Source organism: Urocitellus parryii, chromosome 7, assembly GCF_045843805.1.
Source record: "Urocitellus parryii isolate mUroPar1 chromosome 7, mUroPar1.hap1, whole genome shotgun sequence".
NCBI lineage: Eukaryota > Metazoa > Chordata > Mammalia > Rodentia > Sciuridae > Urocitellus > Urocitellus parryii.
In genome coordinates this window covers 170,944,902-170,956,514 of record NC_135537.1, presented here as the reverse complement: position 1 = coordinate 170,956,514, position 11,613 = coordinate 170,944,902, and the positions used below count along the sequence as shown (strand labels likewise).

General features: G+C 57.5%; 1 protein-coding gene across 1 annotated transcript in view; it reads left to right on the top strand.

The window, feature by feature from the left end:
• The first annotated feature begins 649 nt into the window (after positions 1 to 649).
• Positions 650 to 11,613, top strand: part of Cacng4 (calcium voltage-gated channel auxiliary subunit gamma 4) — a 52,016-nt gene continuing 41,052 nt past the window's right edge. Inside the window, exon 1 of the mRNA XM_026406653.2 lies at positions 650 to 869. Coding sequence (XP_026262438.1) covers positions 650 to 869 — 220 coding nt within the window. The remainder of the gene's footprint in view (positions 870 to 11,613) is intronic.

Here is an 11,613-nt window from a genome sequence, read left to right as displayed (position 1 = left end):
GGTGAGGAGACTCCACATATTACAGAGTCCCTAAGGCGGGGCAGGGTGTCCTGGGTTGGGCAAAAGCAGTGGCTGGAGACGCGGCTTCCCTGCCCTCCTCCTGGGGAACCCTTGCCTTGGCTTCGTGCGCTCTAACAATGTGAATGAACCCTGGGAGAGGAAGAGAGCGCGCGAGGGCGGGGAAGGCAGAGGGGCACCGGGACTGGCGGAGGGGAGGGAAAAGCCGGGCTGGGGGAAACCGAGCGCACCGGAGCGCCAAACCGGGCGGGGCCGGGACGCGAGGGGCGGCGCCGAGGGGCGCGAGGCGCGGGCCTGGAGAGCGGCGGCGGGCGGAGGCGCGGAGGGCGCGGGGCGGAGGCGCGGGCCGAGCGGGGAGGGCGGGCCGAGAGGGAGGAGCCCCCGTCCGCCGCTGCCGCCAGCCCGCCCGGCGGCCCGCGCAGCCCGCACTCGCCGCGGCGCCTCGGAGTTTGAGCCCCGCGCGGCCGGAGCGCAGGCACGCCCGGGGCGCGGGGTCGGAGCGTGCAGCGCGGCGCCGCCCCCCGGCCCTCGGCCCCCAAGCCCGGGCGCCCCCAGAGCGACGCGCGGAGGGAGGAGGGCGGGCGGGCGCGGCGGGCCGGGCCGGCGGGCGGCGGACTATGAGGCGCCCACCATGGTGCGATGCGACCGCGGGCTGCAGATGCTGCTGACCACGGCCGGAGCCTTCGCCGCCTTCTCACTCATGGCCATCGCCATCGGCACCGACTATTGGCTCTACTCCAGCGCGCACATCTGCAACGGCACCAACCTGACCATGGACGACGGGCCCCCGCCCCGCCGCGCCCGCGGCGACCTCACCCATTCGGGACTGTGGCGGGTGTGTTGCATCGAAGGTAAGGACCCCTCCCCCCAGTGCGCACACACCTACACTGCTTGGGGCACGGGCCGAGGGAGAGGGTGGGCGCGGCGCTTGCTTGCTCCGCGCGAGACACAAAGGAACCAGAGCGGGTGGGTGGGTCCCCTCGCGGCCAGCTGTGTACCAGCTCAGGTCCTTCCCGGTTGGGGACCTCCCCAACACACCGATCCCACAAACTCTCCACTCGCACGCGCACACCCCCTCGCACACAGACACAATGAAACACACCGAAACTCACGCGCGCGCGCGCGCGCGCGCAGCCCAAGACCCGAGCGATCCCCGGGGGCAGCGCCGGCGCCCCCGGGGGAGGTGGAGGCTGGCGTGGGGGCGGGAGGAGGCTGGGGTTGGGGGGAGCGGACGCAGGAGGAGGGGGATAGGTTGCTTGGCAACCGGTGTCTGTGCGATTGCTATGGGAACTGGCCATCCTGGGGCGGGGCCGGCCGGGGGCGGGGAGCGCTGGGGCAGCCCGGCTTTCGCTCTTGGCCCCCGCGGAGGGGTGGGGTGGGGGCTGGGCTCTAAGCGGGTCTTGGGGAGCCGGATTGACCCTGGCTGACGCCCGCTTCCTCTTACACGAGGCCACCTGCTCGTCCCTCCCTGCGCGGTGGGAGGTGGGGCGAGCCGACACCGAGTCTCCCTCAACTGAGGCAGCGAGCCCTGGTGGCGGCCCCTAGGCAGAGAGACTGCGGGAGACCTCCGTAGGAGGGACACTGGCGTGCGCAGGGCCATCCGTGGACCTGGGAGGGGCGTGGTCGCCTGGTTGAGGCGGGGCGCTGCGACCCCCAAATGCTCCACACAGTGGAATAATAGGTGTGGTAAGGTTGGAACGCATCCGGGGTCCGGGATTGGGTGCTCCCGGAACTGTGCGGACAGTTGCCTCCAGGGAGGGGCCAACTGGATACCTCGGATGCAGGAGGGCTCTGCTTCAGCGCCTACCGGGCATCCTTAAACCCAATTGCGGAACTTGAACTAACAGGTGGCCGTGGAGGGGCTGTCTGGTCCAGCCAGGTTGTGGACAGGTCGGCCACTTCGTCTTGGCTCTCAGATTGGAGATGGGATGGGGGAGTTGGTGGAGCATTGCTTTGGTTTTTCAAAGAAAAATTGGACAGTTTCTTTTTTTGTCACCTTATCCCGTGTGTTCAGTCCTCCCCTCGGGTTTTGTGGAAGTTCTGCCATCCTCTTCACCGTCCTTCCTGCAGCTACAACCCCTGCCACTAGTTCAGTGTGGGGATCTGGCCGAGGTTGGCAGATAGCATTTTCCCGGCTGCATTTGGAGTCATCTGAAAGGAGGCTCTGTAAAGCTGTCGCTGCTTGGAGAAGTGGAACTTGCCCCTTTTGTCCCCTCCAGACCATGCCTGTTCTCATCTGGAATCCTGCCCACCTCTGCCCCCCACATCTAAAAACGGGGCTTCTCTACTTATTGCAGTTTGAAGCTTAATGCCAGGGCTACGTGGAGGCTTCAGGTAGCAGAAATGTGCCGTTAGCAGTTCAGAAACAGCCACACAAAGGAACCGGTGGGCCCACGATTACACCCTCCTCTTTTTTTTTTTTTTTTCAAAAAAACATCATTTTGGGTGTGCAGTTGTTCAGATCACGAACACCCACTCCTCTCATCTGGAGAATGTACCCACGTCACTACCTGCCACAGCACCTGAGTTAGAGAGCAGGGGCTGCAGTGCCCCCGTGTTCTATCTGGTAGGCTCCACTGGGTGCAATCTGCGTGGTACAGTAAGTCATGTGGCCTGTCGCCCCCTCCCAAGGAATGGGTGGACTTAGGGCCTTCTAGTTTCCCAGCGGAAATCGGAACTAACCCTGGCCCGCCTGGCCTGCACTGGGACTCCAATGCCTCCTTTATTAATTCCTCATCCTAATTAGGATTGATGCTGCACTTAGCATCTTGCCAGCTGCCTCGAGCCGTTTGCACTCGCTGTTCATCAAGACAGCCCTGAGCTGATCTGGGCAGCTGGCTCCACTGGCAGAGGGAGCCATCTGGGGGACTTCATGGGAAGAACTGGGCTGCCTCTGTCATTCCCCAAAGCTCGGGGCTCTGAGGACCAATCAGGCTATAAAGCCTAGGGCCAGAACATCCTCCTGGGACCCAGGGCTGGGAGAGCTGTTTCAGGACTCCTTGATGTGGCTCGAATCATCATGACAGTCCCGTAAGTGGGTGGGAGCTGCCAGCTTATCTCATGAAAACACATCGTGGAAGCCGACAGCTCCCAGAGCCACGGACACCTCCTATGATGCCTGCCAGCAAGTGGCCAGGGCTGAAACATGGACAGCACATTAACCCCAGGCCACTTGCTGGGGGCTTAGAGGGAGGTAACTCTGTATTAGTTTTTGTGTGAGAAAAGCATTAATTCCACCTGTTCTGTAGCAGAGTATCCCCAAAGCGTTACATCCAAACCAAAAAGGTGGTAGTGGGGGATCAAGCCTCTGAGCTGAAACTGGAGAAATACTGCAGCAAGCAGCTAATGAAGCTCTGGGTGCAGCTGCGGAACTCTGATGGGTTTGCTGGCAACTCTCAGAACAGCCAGTTCAGTTTCCTGGTTGTTTCTCCTAAACGGTGTTGCCGGATTAGGAGAGCCCAGCCCTCTGTGGGCTCAAGGTGTCCACGCAATCTGGCAAGGATAATTGCTACGCCTAGCGTCACCAGGGCTGCCCTTGTCCCAGCCTCACTCTGCCTCCAAAGCAGCATTTCCTCCCAGGGTGCCTTTCTGATGGACCCACGTCACTGAGAATACTCGGTGTGCAGAGCTCATGCATTGTCCCACCAAACACGTGCACAACAGCCCAGAGAAAACGGGTTGCTGTCTTTACCCCCACCTACACACCAGGGAACAAGGCCCAGGGAGGTTCCAGGACTTGTCCAGAGGCAGCCAGGCCAGATTTGAGCCTCTGTCTCACTACAAAGCTCTTCCTACCATGTCATCCTGCCCTTTCACAAACAGCTTCTGGGTTGCCATTAAAAATAGAACTAAGTACTTGACTACCCAGTGGAGCCCAGCTCTGAGCCCAGCAAGAGGCGTTTGGAAGCAACAAGGTCCAACTGATACACAAGTTGCATAATTCAATCTTCCCTTCCCTACCTTCTCACCCCCTGCCCTCTCTGTCCTCTCTCTCAGTCTTTTGGTGTCTTTGTCGCTCTCCCTCTGTCTCTCTTTCTCCTGTGTTCTGAACTAGCCTGTCCCCACCATATTCAGTCATCCTATCACACTCTCCTTGAGACCCTTACCTCATTCTTTCTATCTTTGCTGACATTCAGCCAAGGCCAGGGACATAGGAAAGGAGACTGGATCTTCTTTCAATCAAAGACAACATCAGCCAACATTTATTCACCCTCAAATATTTTTGGAATTTATTCACCTCAAATATTTTGGAATGTCCCTGCTACATAACTGGACCCTGGAGGTCCCTTGTCACATCTGTCTTCTGTTAGTTCTTGCTCTCTCTCTCCTCCTCTGTTCTTTACTTCTTTCTTCTTTATGAGGGAATACCAACTCTTTCTCACTGGAGTTAGCTGATTTAGTGAGGAGCTGGGGGTCTTGGTGGAACCCAGACTGAGGACTGGCTTAATGGTTCTATCACAGAGCTGGCTCTGGAGAAGAGGGCTTCAGAAAGGCTCAATAGGAAAACCAGCAGGGCTTGAAAATAAACCTTCTGTGTCGGCCTCCCCAGACATCCCGACACTGAGAACTTGTAGAGCATAGTCACATAACTACAGGGAGGTGCCTCAGGTGGCTAGACCCCGGTGTCACAGGTGAGGGGGGGCAAGAGACAAACCTGAGTGGTGAAGTATGGGGGAGAGCCTGGTGGGCTCAGTCTCCTCATCTGAAAATGGAGTTTGGTGTATCTGGAACATTCCTCCCACCTCTGACTTCCTGCCACACCAGGCCCAGAGAGCTGCACCCCTAGCTTTCAGGTCAAGCCTCGTTCCATGTGGGTCTCTCCAAGGGCTGGTGCAAGGGGGCGCCTCTTCAGCTGAGAAGTCTGGGGGAGTGCTTGCTTCTCACACTCTTCTGCAACACCTCCGTGGGACACAAGGCACCCAGCTGCCAGGCCGGCTTCCATGCGTTCATTCATTCATCCACTCGTTCAGCACATGCTCACGGAGCACCTGCTGTGCGTCAGTGCCCGGGTCATGACAGAGGACAGCATTGACGGTGCAGCTGATTTGTGTTCTGGTGAGAGCGGAGCAGAGGTGTTCCTCGGAGGCTGGGGAGGGCTGAGGTCTGTTGAAGCCAAAAGAGGGAGGGGCCAGCTGCAGAGGCTCTGAAGCCCAGGTCAGGCACCTGCCGGTATTTCACCAGGGGCCACTGCTACTGGAGGGCTGGGGCCAGGGAGGAGAGGGATCCAGCTGCGTGGGGAGAGGGGAGACTCCAGAAGGCAGGGGAACATCAAGAGCCCGTCTGGACATTGTGGCAGGTGACCAGAATAGACACCTGGGGCCAATGGCAGCAGCAGAGATGGGTGACGTGGAGGGCGGGTAGGGAGAAGAGGTGACGACCCAGATCTGGGGCTCCCACGGCTGGCTGGCTGGGAGCACCACATTCAAAAGGTGAAGGTGAAAGAGTAGCTGTAGAGAAGAAAATTGAGGGCATGCCCAGGGGCTCGCTCCCAGAGTTTGACAGTACCACCCTGCACCCCCACAGCCAAAGGTAGTGCCAGAAAGTTCCATCAGGCATAACTCAGGAGCCCCATGATAATCCTCAACAGCCCCAAGAATTCTTCATCAGCCGCCCCTGTCCGCAGGGCGGGCTCTCTCAACCTAAGCACTGCTCTCTCTGGGGCCTCCCCGTTCTTTCCTAGGGAAGGGGGCTGTCCTGTAGGTTGTAAGAGCACCCAGGACTCTCTCCAGCTACAACCACCAAACAGGTTTTCTGATGTTGCTGCACTGCCCCTGAGTGACAAAGCTGTTCCCGTGGAGACCACTGGTCTAAGGGAAGCATTGGGTGGGCAGAGGCAGGGGCAGAGGGGGCAGCTGACTGCTGGTAGCTGTGGGCACTCTGCTCCTTTCTTCCCTTCGAGGAAGCACCTGTTAGCGGATGACCTGGTGCTGCCCCAGGTGCCCGGCTCCATTCCTTTGTTGGTAATAACGCTTCCCCTCCAAAGTCCACATGAGCTGAGACCTGCTGGTGGGCCCAGCCCTCACACTGCAAGCTCAGGAACTCAAGACAGGTGAGGCAGAATGCCCAAGGTCACATGGCAGTCATGAAGGTCATTAGCAAAGGAACTGGAACTGAAGTGGGTGTGGGGGCTGCTGAGGCTCTGTCCCCAGCACAGCTCCTTTGTGGCCGGTACTGGGCAAAAGTTGGCTAAGAAGCAGCCGTGCTGATGTGGGGTAGCAGCAGTAAGTTCAGAAGGACCCCGGAGCCCCTTCTGCCGGGTCCCTGCTGTGGTTCCTCAGTCCCCTCCATCACAACTGACCTTGTGCTCTCCACACAGCAGGCAGGCGCCCCAATAAGCACCATCTCCTAGGCAGGACTGGCTTCCTGGGCACAGCTTCAAAAAGGGAACAAATTGTTTCCATCCCCCAAGGCAGGATGAAGTAGGACCTGTCCCCAAATCCCCACAATTCTTGCTTTTTGCCCCACCCACTCCATGGCATCGGAGACTCTTTTGGGACAGAGATTGAAGAGGCACCGTACCCCTGAGCCACATCCCCAGCCCTTTTTATTTTGAGACAAGGTCTCACTAAGTTGCTTAGGGCTTAACTTAAGTTGCTGAGGCTGGCTTTGAACTTGCGATCTTCCTGCCTCAGCCTCAAGAGTCGCTGGGATCAGAGGTGTGCACCCACCGAGCCCGGCTAGAGACCCTGTCTTCTCAACTGCAAAGTCAGATCGTGGTGCCAGGCAAAGGACTTTTTTTTTTTCCTAGTGTGTCAATTTCTTCCTATGAAAAACTTTTCAAAGCTGCGAAAATTACTTCACACAATTTTACTCTGTTGAGTTCTTCCTCCTCCAGCCAATAAAGAAAGGACGAGGTAAATAATAAAAGAGGCGAGGGACTGGGATGGATGTAAATTGAAAGGAGGAAAATCACATAATGGCTGAGTTCAGTTAGCGCATGCCATGCCTGCCCCTGGTGGCGGGGGCTGCTGGAGGTTTGCCTCTGAGCTTCCTGGGGGCTGGGACAAAGAAGAGAAGAACGTAACCAGATAAGAGTTTCACACACACACACACACACACACACACACACACACACACACACGTGTGCATAGAATAAGGGGAAGCCCAGCCCTTTCTGATCCAGAGGCTTAGAAGAAATCTGCTCCGTGTCTCTTGACACAGGGGGCTCTCTGTCACATTATGGTGGACTCTGGTGGAGGGAAGAGGTCAGGTTTGGGGGTTGGATGCCTTGAGTTCAAATCCCAGTTGTTTCAGGTCGCCGTGTAGCTTTGAGCCGTCAGCTCACCTCCCTGAGTTGTTCACACGTCTGGAAAATGGGATAATGAGCAGAGACTGGGAAAGCAGCCAGCGCACACCTACAGAGAGGTGCTCCCCGAACCGAGTGCTTGTTAGGATGCGTCTGGGTGGAAATGAAACTGTCCCTGGCCCCGGCGTTTGGTGAGGCTTCTGGGTGTGAGCCGTATGTGTCTGATGGAATGGAGCCAGGTGAGGGGACTGCCACCCCCCAGCACACACCGGGGACCCTCGAAGTGCAAAGCTGACAGTTCTGCCCATTAAGACCCCAGGCTCTCAGCTGGCTCCCAGACAGCACAAGATGACCTTATGCCGGACACTGGTGTCTCCGCTTCCCTGGAGCCTGGCTGGGGGCAGGAGAGCCGCCACATTGTGATCTGGGTGGTGGAGATGTGCTTGGGTCAAAAGAGTCCTCCCCTAAAACATCAGGGCCACTCTGTCCTGATGTCCAACCCCTGCGCAGACTTGCAGACTTGTGCATCCTTCAAGCTGGTGTCCTCTGTGAAGCTCGCCCTGCTCTTTCCTCGGGCTTCCTCAGCACGTACCTGTGTGTCGCCCAGCCACAGATGGCTTCCCTGTGCCTAGGCTCCTGAGGGCTTTGGATCTTACCTGCAGCTGCTGGTGCCCCTCCCCCACGCATCTCACACTGGTGCCCGGATGTGTGCAGGCTCCTCCTCCGGCTGCAGACCCACCGCATGCTCTCTAGGGTGGCCACCTCCAGTCCTCCAGCGGACGCCCTTAGAAAATGCTGTCGATTGTCCCACTCCAACCCCCACTGTTGCCTCATCTCTGAAAGGGCGTGGAGAGACCCAGGGGGATTTCTGGACTCAGCTGAGCTTCAGAGCTTGGGAGAAAACTGAGAGACCAAAAATGGTCAGTCTCAGGCTGGGGCTCAGGCTCCATGGCAGAGCACTTGCCTGGCATGTGTACATAAAAGTAAATAAATAAAATAAAAGTATTCTGTCCATCAACAACTAAAAAAAAAATTAAAAAAAAAATATGGTCAGTCTCCCTGGCTCACCTGCCACCAGCCTCTGTCACCTCCTGGCCTTGAGGACAGGGGCAGGGGCTCACCTTTTCCTGTCCCCATAAATCCATGTGGAAGCGCAGCCATACGTGGCTAGCACTAAAGTCACAGAGACCTGGGTTTGAGTCCTGACTGTCCTATGTCACTGGTGTGTCTCCAGAAGAATTGCCTAACCTCTCTGAACTCCAGTTCCTTTACTGTAAGATAGGGGCCACAGAGACCCCAGCCCCAAGGTTGCTGTGAATGTGGACAAGAAAACACGTGTGAACACCCCTCCTCTTGCTTGGCACCTCGTAAATATTGGAAACACCATTGCTTTCTCCCCATTTCCACGATTCCTTGGCAGTTTTCCCTGAAGAAATAAGATATGCAGACTTTGACTTCCCTGCCACCTGAGCTGGGCCCTGATCACCTTCCTGGCCTCCAGGGACTGCGGATGGAGGAAGCCAAGCCAACCCCACGGGGGACCAGGGCACTATTTCGTCACCTTGCAGAGGCAGAGTCTCCCTGAATGGCTCCTTTGAGCCATAAAATCCATGACCAAGGCCTTGGAGCAGAGCTAGAAGAGTCTAGTGCCAAAGCAGTGCCCAGGCGGAGATGGCCACCACCCAGGCCCGTTCTCCATGTCACTTTTGCTGTTGAGGTGGGTCACCACGTGCCCTGGCCTGGCCTGGAGGAGGAAGAGCTGGGAACCTCCAGGAACCTTGGGGCAGGAGCTGGGTGGCATACCAACACCAGCAGCAGAGGGTGTCGGCCCGACCCGTTCACCACCAGCGCCCACCCAGCCGCTGCCACCTGCCAGGAGGGCCCCACGCGGGCTCAGGTTCCACTCGGCCACTGAGGCTCCAGCCGTGAACTCCCCAGTGCAGGGATGGGGAAGAAAAAGGGTGACAGGGTGCGAGGGAGGCAGGGAGACCCATGGCCTGGTCTCAGGTCTGCCACTAGCCCTCTGGACCAGCTTCGTCTGGTCCCTTAACCTCCTGTGGCCTTCTAGACTTTCCCAGGTGGCTCCCTAATTGGGAAGCATTACCCCCCTTTCCTGGCTCCTTCCTCCATCCCCACCTCCATCTTCCTCCTCTCACCTCTGTCGGTTGGTTGGTCGTCTCTCTCTCCACTAGCCCTTCTGCCTCCCCCCCTTCCTCTGTCCCTAGCTCCACCCCCTCCCCACTGCCCGCCCCCAGGGGCCACAGTTGGGTGACTAAGCAAGGAGAAAGCACTGTGAAAAGCAAAGTGGCTTTGCTCCCACGGAGGCACAGCAGAAGGGACAGAGACTTCAAAAGGTTTTCTTGGAAGGCTCCTGGCCTGGCTCTTCTCTAACACCTTGGCAGGGAGAAGGCTTGCAGGTGGGACAAGCTGCCGGCCGATGGGGTCTCCTTTGGGTGGCGTCTCCCCTCCCCTCTCCCCGCCGCCCTATCTTCAGTCCTCCATCTCGCCAGCTCTAGGTGTCTGTCAGCCTCGCACGTCCAGCACAGTGCTGGCCACTGCAGAGACAGGGTCCCCTTCCTGCAGTCACCCCCACCCGGGGGACTTCCTGGCAGAACATACCCGCAGCTTCTCTGTGCCAGTCTTCCCCTCACCCCTGCTCTGGTATCTCTGCCTGGTTGTGCAGGACGCCCTGACCCATCTCCCCGCTCTCTCCACACACAGTCCCACGATCTTGTCAAAACATCGTCATTCCCCAGCTCAACACCCTTCAAGGAGACCGCACCCAAAGTGTGAAAAAGTACAGTCCCCGATCTCCCAGGCCCCCTTGACTCTGTGAGTCCTCCCCAGACCCCCGGCCTCTCCCCCCAGGGGCCTCCAGGTGAGGAAGGGCAACATATGCAGGTGACATCTGAATGATGTCTGTGTGATGGTTAATGGGACCAGAGTGAGCAGGGCAGTCAGAGAGACCTGGTTGAATCCCACTCCGTCCCGTGTTAGCTCTGTGACCCTGGATAGATTCCTTAGCTTCTCTGAACCTTAGTCTTCTTATCTGAAAAATGGGGATATAATCACACACACACACACACACACACACACACCCCACCTCAGAGAGTTGTCACACAGATTGAGTGAGATTGTGCCTGGAAAGCACTGCAGATGGTGCCTGGCTCATGGCAGAGCTGTCACTTGGAGAGCCCGCTGTGCTGAGGGGGCAGTTATTAGTTTGGCAAGGCCAGAGAGCCAAGGATCCGCAGAAGATGAAGCTGGGGGAAAGAGCTGGACTGGGTCCCAAAAGACCTGCCCTGCCAAGCTTGGAGGTGGCTTGATCCTAACAGCAGCAGGCAGCCCTCGAGAGTTTTGTGCGGAGATTCCTCTCATGGAGCAGATGGGTCCGATCCAAGAGATCCTCCCGCAGGATACTGTACTTATCCCCGTAGAGAAATAGTGAGGCTCGGAGCCAAGATGGCCTGGGGGAGGCCAGTAGCTGTTGGGTGTCCAAGAAGAACTGGTGGATTGCAGAGACTTCAGGAGGCTCCGCTGGCTAGCTGCATGTGGGAGGAGGAGCGCTGGGGTCCAGGAAAGAGTCTGGAACTCAGCCTGGGAAATGGGCGGTGGAGCCATTTCCCAGGCAGGAAGCAGGGGGCACTGGTCCAGCGCTGGGGCAGACTGAGTGTGCAGGGCTAAGGGACCACTGCTCTGTATGCGGCTAAGGCAACACTGGCCTGGGGATGAGGATGTGGGAGTCACCTGCTGGGTAAATGCAAGGAGCTCCCTCTCCTAATGAGATGCCGGGTTGTAAATGTGAACCCCGGTGCTTCAGGTTCTCCTATGGGACACATGGCCCAGTAGCAGCCTTATTTTATGAGCTAAAACTTTGGGTAGAGACTAGATGTTGTAGGTGTACGTGGCAATACAGGAGGTGCTCTTGGGACCCTGGAATGCTCGTGTTCAGACTTTTGAGGGCAACGGGAAGGAGGAAGGGAGATCCAGGAAATTAGAATTCAAAAAAAAACACTCTAGAAAAAATCCAGACTCTGGTCATAGATCATGCACCAAGGGTGTAAAATGGCTGATGTCACCAGGGTTGGTGCCACAGGCCTGAGACGTGTGCAGTCGCTCAGGGCTGTGCACTCAGAAGGGCAGCTGTTTCGTTTCACGCTCGGCGGTCACCATCTTGAAATCCTTCAATCGTTTTTTAACAAGGCGGCCTGCATTTATTTCCACTTTTACTGGACCTGGCAAATTGTGTCACTGATCCTGGGTGTCATGTTCCACCCTGAGAAGACTTTGGTCAGAAGAATGGGTGTGGGATAGAGCTGGGGATATAGCTCAGTTGGTAGAGTGCTTGC